At 41.6% G+C, this 17996-nt stretch overlaps 2 protein-coding genes across 3 annotated transcripts; one reads left to right on the top strand and one right to left on the bottom strand.

Annotated features, from left to right (window-relative positions):
• Positions 1 to 493: 493 nt before the first annotated feature.
• LOC114350546 (toll-interacting protein-like) lies at positions 494 to 10561 on the top strand. The gene is made up of 7 exons (XM_028301387.1): positions 494 to 571; positions 865 to 976; positions 1707 to 1821; positions 5628 to 5714; positions 6400 to 6448; positions 8153 to 8271; positions 8743 to 10561. Exons 2-7 carry the CDS (start codon positions 876 to 878, stop codon positions 8851 to 8853), a joined length of 582 nt encoding a protein of 193 aa, XP_028157188.1. The 5' UTR covers positions 494 to 571; positions 865 to 875; the 3' UTR covers positions 8854 to 10561.
• Positions 10562 to 10752: 191 nt separating this feature from the next.
• Dbp45A (putative ATP-dependent RNA helicase Dbp45A) lies at positions 10753 to 17811 on the bottom strand. Of its 2 annotated transcripts, XM_028301394.1 has the most exons (10): positions 17639 to 17811; positions 17349 to 17542; positions 16961 to 17172; positions 16542 to 16677; positions 16043 to 16212; positions 15124 to 15351; positions 13758 to 13851; positions 13453 to 13486; positions 12368 to 12521; positions 10753 to 11088 (listed from the first exon to the last, which is right to left on the bottom strand). In XM_028301394.1, the coding sequence occupies exons 1-10, from the start codon at positions 17712 to 17714 to the stop codon at positions 10767 to 10769; spliced, it is 1620 nt and encodes a 539-aa protein (XP_028157195.1). In that variant the 5' UTR covers positions 17715 to 17811; the 3' UTR covers positions 10753 to 10766. The 2 variants fall into 2 exon arrangements, with proteins under 2 accessions (XP_028157195.1, XP_028157194.1); XM_028301393.1 differs by lacking the exon at positions 13453 to 13486 and having other exon boundaries at positions 13724 to 13851.
• Positions 17812 to 17996: the final 185 nt, after the last annotated feature.

Here is a 17996-nt window from a genome sequence, read left to right as displayed (position 1 = left end):
ATATAATTGGTGTAAAGCTTTATATTCAGATAGTTAATAAGTCAATTAACACAGTTTGTTTTCCGAATAAAGTAAAATAAAATAAAATAAAAATAAATTGTGTTAGTGAAGGATGCTTATTAACATAGTAGATATTACTGGATTGAAGATATCCTGTTAGAGTAAATTAACTTGCAACCACGTGCTATGTAATTAAATGGATCCGTATTTTAACGGATGCGGTTCGAACTCGGATGAAACGTAGCGCGCACTTTTGATATTTCCCTTTTTATACATTAATTTGGTCCAATGCCCAGGGCCATAAGCGCGATAATCTTTTATCGCGCCATTTTGTCGATTTTACGCGATAAGCCCATACATTTGTCGTCTAAAAATATCGATAATATTTTATCACGGCTCACACCCTAGCAGTAGGTTAAAGACAATCCCTCTGGGTTATTTTATGCAGTGGTGTTAATAAATACTTTTTTAATAAAATTCGTTTTACCATTGCAGCTACCCCCAGCCGGGCCTCCACTCACAGCCCGACTAAGTATCACAATCGTGCAGGCGAAACTTGTGAAAAATTATGGTAAGGACTTATCTTCTATTTTACTTTTTAACTGACTTCAAAACAGTAGGAGGTTCTCTAATTTGGCATTTATACCGAAAATGTTAGTCCCGTATCCATTTTGCACAAAACCCTGCAGTATTCGCTTTCCTGTAAGTTTCTGGTGGCTTTTTACATTACGAAACTCCCCGCACCTCGCGCTACCCTCGCCCAAAAAGTGGTGGAGCGCGTCTTCTTAGATAAAACGATTTATAACAAGGTCATTAGAAACAAATAATAGGTGCAAAAGTAAAAAATAATTGCGTTATTTTTAGGTCTTACGCGAATGGACCCGTACGTACGTCTTCGAGTGGGCCACTGCATATACGAGACACACACCGACCCCAGCGGTGGGAAGACGCCGAGGTGGAACAAAGTCATCCACTGGTGAGACATTATTATCTTACTACTAGCGGCCGCCCACGACTTCGTACGCGTGGACACCGTTTAAATCCCCTTAGGGGTTAAATTTTGCAAATTTCGCCGTAAAAACCGTCCTTAGACTTCAACGAACATTTTTAAAAAAGAATTGGTCCAGGCGTTGTTGAGTTATGCGCTTACCAACACATTTTGCGATTCATTTTTATGTTATAGATTTTCTAATTCGTTAAAAAATACGCGATCATCAGGCCTCCTAAACACGTCCGGCCCATAAAGTTAATATACCTATCGGAATAGAGCAAGATGTCACTAGCAGCAACTCTGTGTGATAAAAAGAGATGCGTGATGCGACGTAACAGAACCGTTTTTTCAACTATTTGACAGTTCGTTAAAAATCTGGAAATTTGAGCTCTGACATTTTTTCAGATATTACGTGAGTCAAATCGTGGATGTTTATCAGAAATGTGGTGATTATTGTACAAAACAGTGAAATAATCCTGAAAACTGACACACAAATTAATGACATCCAGTGACATCCTAAAATCGGTTTCGTTTGACAGGTTGTTACTCTATTCCAAAGGAATATTAACTTTATTGTCCGGCCATTGTGTGTAATTTTATCATTTTCTCTTATTTTCTGGCGAGGTTGTGAGGTTATTTAAACCGTTGATAAAATTGTCTTCATCAAGTCTAATGTCTGTTCCCCAAATGATAACCTTGATTGCCCTTGTCGCAGCCTCCTGCCGCCAGGCGTGAACTCAATATACCTGGAGATATTCGACGAATGCTCGTTCACGATGGACGAGCTGATCGCCTGGTCCCACATCACCATACCGCAAGCTGTGCTCAACGTAAGTAACATACAAGACTGTGATTTTTTAATTTATTTATTTTAGATACAGCTACAGACTACCAAACATGGTATGCACTATCATGGTCATGTTGTCTCGTTCTATCGCAAAGAATCGCAATTTGATGAGAGCGAAAGAAAAAACGGAAATGGGTAGCTGGATTCTAGAACTGTGGACCACTGTACGTAAAATACATACATACATCAATCAAATAATGGTGTCTATTAAGTAGACAAAAAGTTACGCCTTATCTATTCCATACAAAATAAATGGGAAATTCATTTGTTGTTGTTAATCAACGATTATTAACTAATTGAATGTTATCGGGGGTTAATCAATTCGTTACTAAAATAATTATGCTGCCTTTTATCTCAATGTATTTAGTAAAGTACAGTAGTGTATTGTAACACTTCGACGGTTAAGAATCAATACCATCTATCTCAAGTTTTGGCGGTTTTCACTTTTTAATGCCAATAGATTTAAAGTCCAATTTGGCACAGGTTGTTGACACTCTTATCTCAATATTCACAGTATTTCCAAAGTTATTTGCTATAGAAATACCACCTATGTTAAGAGCACGAAAAATTTTCTGCCAATATTGTCTATCTCTCTTCAAAGAATTATACAGGGTGGAAACGATAAGTGATCTCACCCGATTATTTCTAAACTATACAAGATATCGAAAAACTGGTTACTGATCCTGAAAGTGCTTCACGAGCTCTTTCAAACAGTGCTAATAATAGGTTTCAGAATAAACTGGAACTATCCGAAAATTCAATGTTTCCAGCTTCCATACATTTGGTAAAGTTACATAATTTTAAAAACTACACAAGATTTCGTAAAACTGGTTACTGATCCTAAAAGTGCTTCACGAGCTCTATCCAAAGGTATCAATATCAAGTTACAGAATAAACTGGATTAATCCTAAAATTCAATTTTTCCGTCTTCCATACATTTCGTACAATCACAGTCATGGCACTAATCTCTTGATAATTTTTATAGCAAGTAAAGCTTAAAACTAATGTTTTTCACAAATAATTTTAAATAAGATGCAAGTTACGAGTTTACTTAACCGACTTTTTAAGTTTATTATTTTAAAAATAAATTACACTTCTAATATTGTGTCGTCGGCATACATTTAGTATGGAAGCTGGAAACATTGAATTTTGGGATAGTTCCAGTTTATTCTGTAACCTATTATTGGTACCGTTTGAAAGAGCTTATGAAGCACTTTCAGAACCAGTAACCAGTTTTTCGATATCTTGTATAGTTTAGAAATAATGGAGTGAGATCACTTATCGTTTCCACCCTGTAGAAAGGTGGTAAAAAGTTACTTTATTCAGTATTTTTTACTTTCATTGTACAGTAGACGTGTTTCATTATATTTATAGCGTATGAGAACTTGATAATTGTAAGTTGAAAATCAGAAATACATGAGATAAAGTTGACAAAATGTTCACAACTTTAACTAATAGTACTCTTATTCAAAAGGCGATAGAGCGGAACCAAGGCTCCAAAGTGTTCACAAGAGACAACTCTATTAAGCTAAGCCAGCTCACTAAGTTAAAGACGGTGTACGGTAGTGTGACCGAGGTTCTGGGTGAGACTGAGAGGTTTTACAGGCATACCTTGGTCACCAAACCTGTTAATATGTAAACCACAGATCCAAGAGCTGAGCTAACTCGACAATATACCGAAGATATACCGGATATCAGCCTATACGAGATTAGAATTAGGGCTTGAATACCGGAATTCCGGAATTTCGTAACTCCGGAATTTCGGATAGATTTTTTCCGATATTTCAATTCCGGAACTGAAGCCAATATCGTATTCCGATATTGAAATTTTTCATAAATTATTTTAAGTTTTGAAAACGTTTAAGTATCAAAATAGGTCCTTAGATAAGGAAGTCCTTAATATATGTATTCGCAACTGTATTACTAATAATATTAAAGAGGCAATAGAGCGGAACCAAAGCTCCGAAATGTTCGCTAAAGACAACTAATGGGCGAAGTCAGCTGACTGAAGACAGCGGATGATAGTGTAAATTCAACAAAAGCTGAGGGTTCTGGTGAGATCGAAAAGTTTTTATGGACAGCTATATTATAACTCTGTCACCAAACCTGTTAATAGCTCAGCCACAGGATATTTCCAAGAGCTAAGCTAACTCGACACTATACCGAAGATATCCCGGACAGCCTTACGAGATTAGGATGGCTCTCAAACAGCTATAGAACAACAAGGCACCAGGTGATGACGGAATAACCTCGGAGCTTCTGAACGCGGCGGGTAATAAGCCGATACTGAAAGTCCTTCAGAGACTGTAACTCCGTCTTGGACAAAGGCTAGGTGGTGTTTTTCTTCAAGAAANGTCGCCTGACATAAAGCGATCGGATTAGCAAGCTAAAGTGGCAATGGGCAGGGCACATAGTACGTAGAACAGACGGCCGATGGGGCAAGGTTCTGAAGTGGAGGCTACATACATACGTGTACGTGTTTTTCGGGAGGCGCTTTCTTTTTTTAACCAACTCCGGAACTAGAACCGGAATTCCGGAGTTGAGTGCCCAATATCGGAAATCAGTTCCGGAGTTGAAAACTATCCGATATTGCAAGCCCTAATTAGAATGACTCAAACAGCTTAAGAACAACAAGGCACCAGGTGATGACGGAATAACCTCGGAACTTCTGAACGCGATTGGAACACCGATACTGATGATCCTTCAGAGGCTTTTAATTTCGTCTTACACGAGGGAATAGCGCCAGAGGCATAGAACAGAACCATGGTGGTGCTTTTCTTCAAAAAGGGAGATAACACCTTACTGAAGAATTACAGACCCATCTCCCTAATGCGCTATGTCTACAAGCTGTTTTCAAGAGTCATCACGAATCGTCTCACGCGTAGGTTTGATGACTTTAAGCCTCCCAGGCACAAGCCAATTTTCGCAAAGACCACATCCATACGCTGTGGCAGGTATACAGAAGACCGAGGAGTATAAGTTGCCCTTTGCTTGGCGTTCGTAGACTTCGATTCGATCGAGACATGGGCATTGCTGCATGTAGTCTCTCCAGTGGTGCCGTATCGACTATCGGTACATCGAGGTGCTTGTACAAAATGTTTCCAAACTCCAGAATTGGAAAGGATTCTGCATAAATATAAATTAATGGCGAGTAGGTACATCACTCACCTTCGGTTTGCCGAAAATATTATGGTCATTCGCTGGAAGACCTCTACACAATGTTTAAAGACCTTAATCGAGTTTCCCAACAATTAGGTCTTCGGATGAAAATGTTATTAACGTAAAACACAATTTTGACTAAGATTTTGATATTCCTTATGCCACAGCCATAACTGCGTCAAAAAACCAACATCTGCAAGAATTCAAACTAGTTCTACCAGCAGAATGCCATGACTTGTATGATTCTTTGCCTCATTTGTAAAATACAAATTAATGTAAGTTATTTAACAACCTCTTTTCATGTTATTGATTAATAAGCTACTTGATTTTTTACTAGTTATTTTTGTCCAAAAGCACCTATCTAGTAGATAAATATATTTTTTTTAACTCTTTTGAACCAATACCATCTAACTCAGGTTATCTTGGTATATGGCAATATTACGTCAATCTAAGTTTACATAACATTTTCCAGTATTTATTTACCTTTTTTAGCGATTTTAACATTTCTAGTAACTTATAAGCTGAAGCAATGAAACGTTTTTTTTATCTCCTGTAAAGTTGACTTTTTTGAGATAGATGGTATTGATTCTTAACCGTCGACTTGTTAATTTAAATGGTTGTATGTTCTAGGGAGAGACACACGAAGACTGGTACCCTCTGAACGGCAAGCAAGGCGATGGAGTGGAGGGCATGATCAACCTCGTCCTCAGTTATTCGGTGAGTTCGTTTTGAGCAAATTCCGTCCACTGCAGGGTTTCCACAACTACAAAGATGATTGTTGATAGTGCTCTTTACTTCATGAGTTGTGATACTTACTTCATGAGTTGTGATACTTACTTCATGTCAGGGGGACATGCCACGATACCAATCGCCGTATCGCTTTTTTTATGCAGAACAAGGCAGGTATTTGACCACAATCGCATCTGGTGTTAAGTGAGATGCAGTCTGCATGGTACATATATCTGCCCTGTAAGTGCCTATTCACTCTCGCCTTGAAAAGGTCCGGATTAATGTTCGGGAAAGACAGCACCAGGCAGCGAATTCCAGTTCCTAGCTGTTCGCATTATAAAAGAGTCATGGCATGTAGGGGCTATTCCCTCCTTGAAAAATGACCTAGATACGCCAATGCATCCATAATGCTACTTAAGGCCTTTTAAAAGAAATTGTTCACATTAGAAAAGAGTTAGGTGCCTTTTTTACAAGGCGCCCATTGAAAACCAGTGTCTTGGCAGTAACATGTCAAGATGATACTCATTGGGTCACCTCTTTGACAAATTTTGTTTTCTTTTTTTGATGAATGTTTGTGTGCAATTTAGTTGTGAAATAATTATTTTGTCATTCTTTCTTAACAAGGCAGGTACTTGATCGCAGTTTGTATTATCTAATGCGTCTATTCCTCCAGGTGGGCCCGGCAGCGGTGGCGGCGTTCCCACCAGTCCTAGTAGTCCCAAGTACGGGCATGGGCTACGCAGCGATGCCGGTGTACCCGGCGCCGGCGCAATACCCGCAGCCGCAGCCGCAACCGCAGCCGCCGCAGCAGCCGCCGGTCACCGCAGAACAGCTGCAGCAGGTATGACTTACTTTCTGTTCTCCTGGTGCAAATCCTAGGGGCTTGTTAGAGACCCCTGAGTCCAAAACCTGACGCAACGAGAGACCTCCCACCTGGATCCACGAGAGAAGCCCCTAGTGAGTATCCTGGGGCTACATTAGGGCCTCAATCCTGGTCTGGGGTCAAGAGAGACCCCCTGGCATGCATCCTGGGGTCTGGAGATCCCCAGGCCAAGTCCTGGCTGTCTCCCCTTAATTCTGGCCACTACAGCAAGTTCCAAGGGCACTGCCGAGCAGCTGCAACAGGTCAGACCCTGATAGGACTTACGACCTTACTTATACTGCATAATTACTTCGGTCTTGTTAGAGACCCAAGAGTCCAAAAGTTGAGGCTTTGAGAGAGCCCCCACCTGGAGCCACGAGAGAAGCCCTCGATGAATATCCTGGGGCCGCATTAGGGTCTCAATCCTGGTCTACATGAGACCTAAACGGGACGTAGGCCTGCACCACATCTGGGCCTAGCCTGCATCCTAGGGACAAGAGAGAGACTCCCAGCCCCAGGCCAAGTTCTGGCTGCCTTCCCAGCCTTTATACTACCGTGCTGGTAGTCCCAAGTACCGGCATGGGCTACGCAGCGATGCCGGTATACCCGGCGCCGGCGCAATACCCGCAGCCGCAGCCGCAACCGCAGCCGCCGCAGCAGCCGCCGGTCACCGCTGAGCAGCTGCAGCAGGTATGAACTTGATAGGACTTGCTTTGTTCCTCCAGGTGGATCCAGCGATGTTCCCGTCGATGGCCCATAACCTTGTTAGAGACCCCTATGGCTCCGAGAAAGCTCCAAGTATACAGGGCCCTGGTGAATATCCTGGGACCGCATTAGGCCCGCAATCCTGGTCTGCATGAGACCTAAAGACACCCCCAATCCTGGCTGGCACTTCGATGAAAAATATCCTGGCTCACTTCTGGGCTTCACCTGCATCCTGGGATCTAGAGAAACCCCCAGGCCAAGTCCTGGCTGTCTCCCATTGATCCTGGCCACTACTGTGCTGGTAGTCCCAAGTAGCAATACACGCAGCCGCAGCCGCAACCGCAGCCGCCGCAGCAGCCGCCGGTCACTGCTGAACAGCTGCAGCAGGTATGAACTTGCTCTGTTCCCCTAGGTGGTCCTGAGCAAGAAGTGGTTAAAAACAAAATTAGTCGTATCTAGAAGAGCATATTTAGAGGTTTTCACAGACTGCCTAAAGGGTCACCGCCGGGCAGCTGTAACAGGTATGGCCTCGCTAGGACATACTTTTTTCCTCCAGGTGGGTCAGTTGGCGGCATTCCAACTAAATCCAGGGGCCTTGTTAGAGACCTATAAGTCCAAAACCTGAAGCTCCCGGTGAATATCCTGGAGCCGCGTTGGGGCCCTCAATCCTGGTCTGCATGAGACCTAAATTCTGGGGCGAAGAGAGACCCCCCAGGCTAGTATGTAGGCCTGCACCACATCGATGCAAATTATCCTCGCCCTCTTCTGGGCCTCACCTGCATCCTGGGGTCTAGAGAGACCCCCAGGCCAAGTCCTGGCTGTCTTCCCAGCCTTGATATTACTGTGCTAGTAGTCCCAAGTACCGGCATGGGCTACGCAGCGATGCCGGTGTACCCGGCGCCGGCGCAATACCCGCAGCCGCAGCCGCAACCGCAGCCGCCGCAGCAGCCGCCGGTCACTGCTGAACAGCTGCAGCAGGTATTACTTCTTTCTGTTCCTGGTCCAAATCCTAGGGGCTTGTTAGAGACCCCTAAGTCCAAAACCTGACGCAACGAGAGAGCTCCCACCTGGAGCAACGAGAGAAGCCCCTAGTGAGTATCTTGGGGCTGCATTAGGGCCTCAATCCTGGTCTGGGGTCAAGAGAGACCCCCCTGGCCTGCATCCTGGGGACTAAAGAGAGACCCGCTTCATTTACCGAGGCGAAGTAAATGAAGCGATTCTATTGGTTCTTTACAAACACATCCCTCGCTACGCATCCTCTCACATCTCTGTTGGAAAAGCAGCCTTAAAAGGACAAACGGGAAAGATCATCACTTGATGAGGTCACAATTTGCAATAAATTGTAGGGCTATTTAGAGCCAAAAAACAGTAGAAAGACAAAAAAAACAGCGCCCCCGAATACACTCGTCCAATAAATCCGTAATTAAAATGCTGCACTTTCTTTTTCAGATCGAAGAAATGTTCCCGAGTATTGACAAAGAGGTGATCAGGTCTGTGCTAGAAGCGAACCGCGGCAACAAAGACGCCACCATCAACTCGCTCCTGCAAATGTCGGAATAGAACGTCAGATATACGAGTCTACTTAACCTTAGTTCAGTTTGCGGCATATCAATTCAGACCCCCTAGACAAATGGCAAAAAGTAACAGTTGCAATTTTGAAAGGCCTTCGCTCCGAAAAAAAAAGGCATCGCAGCTGGAAATTCAGCATGTGACGTCCACCCATAAGGTGTAACCACGACCTCATAAGAGACAGAATCGAATAATTTCGATTCTTTGAGTGCATTCGAATCCAATGAACAAACACCTTAATCAAATTGGTTATTACCATTTAATCAATAATTCTGAAACTCTAAAACATTTTACTGTCTGTATTTAAACTAGCTTTAGACATTCAGATTCTGAATTGATATGTCGCATTAAAAATCAGTGCTGTAAGCATTAGCCCGTCAAAGTATGTGCATATGCCATGCAACAGTGGCTTTTATACTATACATATAATAAGCTTAAGACCCACATCGTACTTGTATAAAATACATTCGTACACTCACTATTTCATTTCGATCTACTTATTATAGGTCCGTTCAGTCAGTTATTAGAAATGGCGAAATCCTATTATGTCATCTTGTTCATAGAGAAATGTTTGTATTATTATACAATTTAAATTCTACAAAACCACATTTTCAAATGGACTCAATAAGTCTTCTATTTTATTGATATCTATGGCTTTTCTGTGGTACACTACGCTGTTGCCACTTATTTGGATTATAGGAAAATTATTAGTTCTTTTGACATTACGTTTAGATGCAGTACAATTCATTCCCTAATTGCCAACTAAGATAAAAATAGTTTTCATTAAATTGGAATCTTTTTACATTTCAATTAAGTTTAAAATATGGTGGCTTATAAATTCTTTAAACACCCTGTCAAAAGAACTTACAAAATATCCTCTTTATTATTAGTAGGACCAATAGGTATCTAGTTATGGATCGAAAGTATATTTCACACAAAATGTTATATTATATTAATAGCAGAGCATTTATAGGACGAGCACGCTGTTAAATCTACTTATTTTGTATATAAAAATAATTTTCAATTCGATTTTTGAGTAGTTATTTAATAACTTAATGGTGATATCATTTTGTAAACCATTAGTATTTTCACAATTAGGTGGAACCATGACCTTTCTCAAGTGTTGATTCAATTTATCTAATTCACTATAAAAATATATTTCACATGTTATCAGCCTATCGGTCTCCTTTTACTATTCTTGAGTAATAAATAATTCCACGGGTTATTATGGAGAATTTTCCAATTTTTTTTATCATTGTTCTTAAACCTGAACCAAATGGTTTTATCTTTAATTTTGTATTGTTTGCTCAAAACGCAATTTTAATTTTACGATTGGTTTTTAGTCTACAAACAAACGTGATATAATGTGATTGTATTGTCTTAAAAAATAATGAATTTTGATACCAATAGTCTGCACAGTAAAATCGCTAGAGAACACAAAAATTATTCACTTTATTATTGTATTCACCAAGGCCTTTTCTTCATATTTTATATAATTTTTTAGATAATTCTTAATGAAGCCGCAATTCTTAGGTATTAGAGAGCAAAGTTGCAAAGATAGTAGACTTCACGAAGGCTTATCGGCTAAATTTTGTGCCAAATCATTTGCCATCGATACTACATTCGCTTAAACAAAGTATATTATTGTTGTATTTATTTGTAATTTTACAATGTATTAATAAATAAATTATTGACTAAATATTGTTTTCTTTACCTTCAAAATTTGGTAAGGCCAAATCATTTTATTGTTAGAATTTTAGTACCTATGTATTTCTTTACATAAAAAATGCATTTCTAAACTTTTATAAAAGTCCCAGACTTAATTCTATGCTTCAATATATTAAGTATGTATAAAATAAATATAAATGTGTTTAAGAAGAAAAACTCAAGGCATTTTAAATACATCATTTATTAACAACTTTCTTCTTCTTCTTCTTGTGTTCTTTATCCACCGTCTGGTTTTTAACATTCTCCGCTTTCCTCTTAATTTTGCTGATCTTTCCTATGACGTTCTTAAATCTGTCGTCTTTTTTCATCAGGCCTTTATTGACTTTTTTCAGGCCCTCCTTGATGCTCGCGTCTATGTCTTTCTCACTCGGTAGCAGGCGGTTACCATCGCTCTGTCCCGTTTCCTCTTTACTCGCCATTTGTGCCTGCAGTTGTTTGATTTTCTCCAGTTTAGCTTTCTTGGCCTCTTTCACTCGCTTACGACGCATTTCTTCCAATCTAGGGATGTAAAAAATATCACATTTATTTCATATTCAAATACCTAGCTACATTATGTATTTGCGCAATTTTGGATAAACAGGGTCTGGGTCCATTAGTTAGAATGTTGATTGTCTCATGGAAACACATCTGGCGATTCAAAATGGACCCTAAACCTGTTGAAATTGAGTCCACACTAAAGTCAAGTGCCAAGCGATATTGACCCTTTCTGCATAAGATCGCGACCTCCGAGTATCTTGCAGTTCAAAATTATTGAGCCTAAGAGCCTTGCCACACTGGCAGATTGCAAGCGAAGCGGCGGCGCGGCGAGCACGCCGCGGTCGCCAAAATGTTTGAAAAATGCCGCGCCGCTGCTCCGCCCAGAAAACGCTTGCCATCCGCCAGTGTGGCAAGGCCCTAAATCGATTTAAGTAAACCCACACTAAAGTGAAGTGCTGAGCCATACCAGAGTAAATACAAATGAGTAGGTAATCTTCATAGAAACGCACCGATTCGGCACAACACCCCTTTAATCCACGCTAAATTCTGTCAGTGTGTGCGTGCGCGCCGCATACGTATTGGCGCGCTCACATACAAACCGCGCTCGATGCGTTTATATGAAAATAGTGAATGAAGCGGTATCACTCCATTCTTTCAAATTTCAATTAAAAAAGTGGTTGATCGAGCAGGCGTTCTATAAAATTGACGAACTGTTTGGAATTTCAATTGTCTCTCGTTGAAATCTGTTTGAAANCTGTTGAAATTGAGTCCACACTAAAGTCAAGTGCCAAGCGATATTGACCCTTCCTGCATAAGGTCGAGACATCCGAGAATTTAGCAGTTCAAAATTGATTGACCCTAGGGGCTTTGCCACACTGGCAGATAACAAGCGAAGCGGCGGCGCGGCGGGCTCGCCGCGGTCGCCAAAATGCTTGCAAAATGCCGCGGTGTACCGCGCCGCGCCGCTGCACCGCCCAGAAAACGCTTGCTATCCGCCAGTGTGGCAAAGCCCTAAATCGATTTAAGTAAAGCCACAGAATAATAATAAGTACTNAATGGCAAGAAACATTTTATTATTTATTTATTATTATTTAATTATTATTGACACTGTTACCCACTATTTATTTTGACATTTAATTGACATTAATTCTATTTGTATTATTAATTTATTTGGACATGATGTGTATTTCTTTCTTATTAATACTACTATTGTTTATTATTAATAAGAAAATATATTGAAAATTTGACATGTAATGAACATTATGAATAAATTTCTTATTCTTATTCTGGCGATACTGACCCTTCCTGCATGAGGTCAGGATCCACGCCGGCCATGCGCCAGCGCTTGACACGGTAGTTGCGCGCGCGCTGCTCAAACTCCTCGTTGTCGAGCTTGGCTTCCTGCTCGCGGCGCGTCACGCTGACTGTCGTGAATACTCGCACTGCTTCGTCGTCTGGAAACAGAATAGCTTTTAATTAATACTATTATTTTACTATGCAGGGTGTAAAAAAACCTATCTGATGATGGTTATTCTGGTGCTCGAATACTACGTCTTTTTATTTGGGACTAACATCTAAAAATCATTAAAGCCAGGGTGGGGCAAAAGGAATCATAATATTGGAAGATGCTATAACTTTTGCGCAAATGGAATGTCAAATCGGAATCGGTTCTCATATATTTGAAGTAAACATTTGTGTTTCATTCATTACCCTTTGTTAGACACAGAACCCTAAAAAGGCTGATCGAAATGTCCAGTAGGCCTAGGATGCGTGCCATGATAAATTTATATCAAGATGTTTTATAATTTTTACACGATAAGCCTATACAATTGTCGTCTAAACTCGTCGATAAGGTTTTATCGCGCATCCTAGCCTCGCTTATGTCGACACATACCATCGATCTTGTACTCGGTGAGCTTGGTGTTGATGTGTGCTTCGATCTCGCCGAGGCTCAGCAGGTCGTACTAGAATGCGCGCTACAATAAACTTTTATAGAGGCATTTTATCGATTTTTCACGATAAGCCCATACATTTGTCATCTAAACTCATCTTTTTTTTATGTGACAGGAGGCAAACGAGCATACGGATCACCTGATGGTAAGTGATTACCGTCGATAAGGTTTTATCAAAGCGCGCATCCTATCCTCGCTTATGTCGACACATACCATCGATCTTGTACTCGGTGAGCTTGGTGTTGATGTGTGCCTCGATCTCGCCGAGGCGCAGCAGGTCGTACGGCGTGATCAGCGAGATGGCCAGCCCGCTGCGAGCCGTGCGGCCCACAGGTATTTTATCGAGTTTTCACGATAAGCCCATACATTTGTCGCCTAAACCCATCGACAAGGTTTTATCGCGCATCCTAGCCTCGCTTATGTCGACACATACCATCGATCTTGTACTCCGTGAGCTTGGTGTTGATGTGTTCCTCGATCTCGCCGAGGCGCAGCAGGTCGTACTAGGATGCGCGCTACAATAAACTTTTATCGAGGCATTTTATCGATTTTTCACGATAAGCCCATACATTTGTCATCTAAACTCATCTTTTTTTTATGTGACAGGAGGCAAACGAGCATACGGATCACCTGATGGTAAGTGATTACTGTCGATAAGGTTTTATCAAAGCGCGCATCCTAGCCTCGCTTATGTCGGAACATACCATCGATCTTGTACTCGGTGAGCTTGGTGTTGATGTGTGCTTCGATCTCGCCGAGGCGCAGCAGGTCGTACGGCGTGATCAGCGAGATGGCCAGCCCGCTGCGGCCCGCGCGAGCCGTGCGGCCCACCCTGAAGACAAACGGAGGGTAGTCATTCCAAGACACATCTTAAAAAAACACTTATTCCTAGCCCCTCTAGTGTTAGTTTTCGAATGCTGTAAAATTCTAGTAACTTTGAAATCAATATCAACCCGGCTCGAAGGACCATACAGTTGTATGGTTATTGCAATTTAGAAGTAAATAAAAAGTTGCACCGTACACAATCGCGAACTGGAGACGTCAACCAAAACCATGGAGATTGATGGAGATACTTTTGATGAACTATTAAAATACAGTTTCTTCAAGTATGGAAGCGCAAACGTTTCCACCCATGCACGTGCTCTTTAGGCACGAGTGGCAGCTTGTGGTTCACTACCAGTTCCACTAAGGGTATATTAAGGCCTCGCACATTTGTTGCCATGAGCGTGCGCTTCAGATTTATCTGGAACTGCACTACAGTATTACTACACCACTCACCTGTGCACATACTCCTTAGGCTCAAGTGGTAGCTTATGATTAACTACCAGGATCACAGAAGGTATATCAAGCATCGCGCCGCCACATTAGTTACTACGAGCGTGCGTCATTGCACCACAGTAACCACAGAAGGTATGTCTCGAGGCCTCGTGCCGTAACATTTGTTATCACGAGCGTGCACTTCAGGTTGCTCCGGAACTGCGAATACTACACCACTCACCTGTGCACATACTCCTTCGGTTCTAGCGGTAGCTTATGATTAATCACCAAATCCACAGAAGGTATGTCGAGACCTCGCGCCGCCCACATTAATTGCCACGAGTAACCACAGAAGGTATGTCTCAAGGCTTCGCGCCGTAAAATTTGTTATCACGAGCGTGAGCTTCAGGTTACTTCGGAACTGTGCTACGATAACTCTAAACTTCTTACCTGTGCACGTACTCCTTCGGCTCAAGTGGCAGCTTGTGGTTAACCACCAGGTCCACAGAAGGTATGTCCAAGCCTCACGCCGCCACGTTTGTTGCCACGAGCGTGCGCTTCAGATCGCTGGGACCACTCACCTGTGCACATACTCCTTCGGTTCTAGCGGTAGCTTGTGGTTGACCACAAGATCCACTGGGGGTATATCAAGGCCTCGCGACGCCACATTAGTTGCTACGAGCGTGCACTTCAGATCGCTGGGACCACTCACTCACCTGTGCACATACTCCTTCGGTTCTAACGGTAGCTTATGATTAACCACCAGGTCCACAGAAGGTATGTCTAAGCTTCGCGCAGCCACGTTTGCTGCCACGAGCGTGCGCTTCAGATCGCTGGGACCACTCACCTGTGCACATACTCCTTCGGTTCTAGCGGTAGCTTATGATTAATCACCAGGTCCACAGAAGGTATATCAAGACCTCGCGCCGCCACATTAGTTGCCACGAGCGTGCACTTCAGGTTGCTCCGGAATTGCGCTAGGGCGGCGCTACGCTCTCGTTGACGCATGAACCCGTGTAGGCACACGTTGTCCATGCTTATGGCGTTCATCATCATCGAGATCACTTGACATTCTCTGCAATAGATAATTAACTTTGGTATTAACCGAGAAATCGTTGCGCCCCCCAGGGGAGAGGTGTACTAAAGTATAAACAAACAAATAAGTTAGGGAAAGAACGGGGCGAATGCGGGGAGGTGTACAGGTATGTGCGAGGGAGAGATGCATTCCAGTGAAGTGCGCAGTTAACTGGACCGAGTTGTAATATTGATCACAAACATTTGTGGTGGTGGACAAACTTGTAGGTAGTGATTTTGAGGTAACTTGTAAAATTAACTAAATCCTGGTCAAATATGTTATCTTAGGGCCGTTTTCCACCAAGGCAGAGCAGAGCCGAGAGTAGCGGAAAAGTGCTTTGAATAACCAATCAGATTTTATTATTTCACTTCTCTTCTCCGCTCCGCACAGCTCCACTGCTGTCAAATCTTTACTAATATTATAATTGCGAAAGTAACTCTGTCTGTCTGTCTCTCTTTCACGCCTAAACCACTGAACCGATTTTGATGAAATTTGGCATAGAGATAGTTTGAGTCCCGCGAAAGGGCATAGGATAGTTTTTATCCCGGTTTTTGAAACGGACGCGCGATAAAGTTTTTCTGTGACAGACAAAATTCCACGCGGGCGAAGCCGCGGTCGGAAAGCTAGTTCTATATAAAAATTGTCCAAGTGAATACTGGGTCTTAGGTTAAGTACTTAGAAGATAACTCACTTCTTAGTATCCGTAAACACGATGATGTGCGAACTGGGCTTGTTCTCGCGGTACTTGCGCAGCGTCTGCACGAGATACACGTCGCGCGCATACGCCGGGCACACCACGTACCGCTGGTCTAGCGTGGACACCGTCAGTTGTGTGTCCGACTCCGTCCATACCAGCAGTTTCTGATGAAAAAACATTCACTTTATGTAAGAGCCAAAGCTCACGATGCCTTCACGATCACGATCGCGGTTTCGTTGCGTTCGATCGTCTTACATAGAAATATCTGTGGCAGGCACACGAGCGTGATATGGCGAAATATTTGCGATATGGCGAAATATTTGCGATGCAACGCCACAACGCATTGCTGTTGACTCTTAAGAGAGAACTCTCTCAACTAAGGAGGGTTAAAGAAACAATCAAATAATATTTTTCGTCTGAGAAATATTGTGTCCATTCTATAACATACATTTATTATCCACTTACAAGATAATAATTAATTATAATAACACACCTCTTTATTTAGAGGAAGCAACTTTGACTCTCTTACGTCCTCAGTGATTGTAGCAGAAAACAACAGGTTTTGTCTCTTCTGTGGTAATGCATTGAATATTGTCTCCAAGTCCTCTTGAAAAGATTCACTGAAAAGCCTGGAATTGAAGACAAAATATAAATTAATGATAAATAAGAAGATATAAAATAAGGAGTAATTTATGACTACATACAGACAGTACAGTCATATAAAAACTTATTTATTTTTTGTTAGTCACATGATTACACACAAAACGTGTGTTGTTTATGTTCCTATTAAATAAATAAGAAGGTATGGAAAACCTTGGAGGAGGCCTTTGTCCAGCAGTGGACGTCATTTAGCTGAAACGAACGAACCTTCCTTACATAATAAGTAGCTGAAATCTTTAAGAAATGTCTTACCTATCTGCCTCATCCAAAACCAAATACTTTATTTTCTTCAAGGAGAAAGTGTCACAACCACTTATGTGGTCCGCCAAGCGGCCAGGCATGGCTACCACTATGTGGGGACGTTTGGCCAGCTTCAGCGACTCTTCCAGTTGGTCGGAGCCTCCAGTCACAATGCAGACTTTGAGATTAAGCGGCTGTCCAAGAATACTGAACTGATCTGCAATCTGAAATGACATTTTGTAGATGAAAATATATAGTTTAATAAATATTTATAAGTTTGAGCTATTGTATAGGTTTTTATACTTAAAAATTCTATCTAATAATTCTATCTTATAATCTAATCTAATAAAAAAAGGATTAACAATACTCTTTAGCCATTTTTATCCAATTGCTTACATACCTGGTAAGCCAACTCATGTGTAGGGGTGAGAACCAAAGCGAATATTCCATAAGGATCGTCAGATAGGTTCTGCAAAATCGGCAGCGCGAAGGCAAACGTTTTTCCTGAGCCTGTCTTGGCCGCACCTATGCAATCGGAACCTTCCAAGATGCCTGGTACGCAACCTTTTTGGATAGGCGTAGGCGACTTTATACCTAAAAGAATAAGAAAATTAGAAGATTTTATCTTTCTTTTCCATTATAATACTAAAAAACCAATTCATGTTGTGGTAAAATAAATAGGCTACTCACCAAGACTAAAGAGTTGCTTTATAAGCCACGATTTCACTCCCAGCGCTGCGAATTCTTTTCCTTCATTTTCACCCATTTTATTTCACTTTATCCCAAGTTATTAAGACTTACGAAAGAATCAAAAAACACCACATCACTTCACAACAACAAACCATCCGACAGGTTAGAATTTAGAAATAATGTCACTGTCAGAAATAGACCACATGTTTGTGACATTTGCGTATTCTGTTCAAAAATCAAACGTCAAATTTTTCCTATAATTTGGACTGAACACCCGTTTCTGTGCGTTTTTACTCTGTGTTTTTACGGTTTTTGAACGTATATTTTCCTCCTTTGTCCTTCCTCCCCATAGAGAAAA

This window comes from Ostrinia furnacalis, unplaced genomic scaffold (assembly GCF_004193835.3).
Source record: "Ostrinia furnacalis isolate ACB-3 unplaced genomic scaffold, ASM419383v2 OfSCF0918, whole genome shotgun sequence".
Lineage (NCBI taxonomy): Eukaryota > Metazoa > Arthropoda > Insecta > Lepidoptera > Crambidae > Ostrinia > Ostrinia furnacalis.
This window is presented reverse-complemented; position numbering and strand designations above follow the sequence as displayed.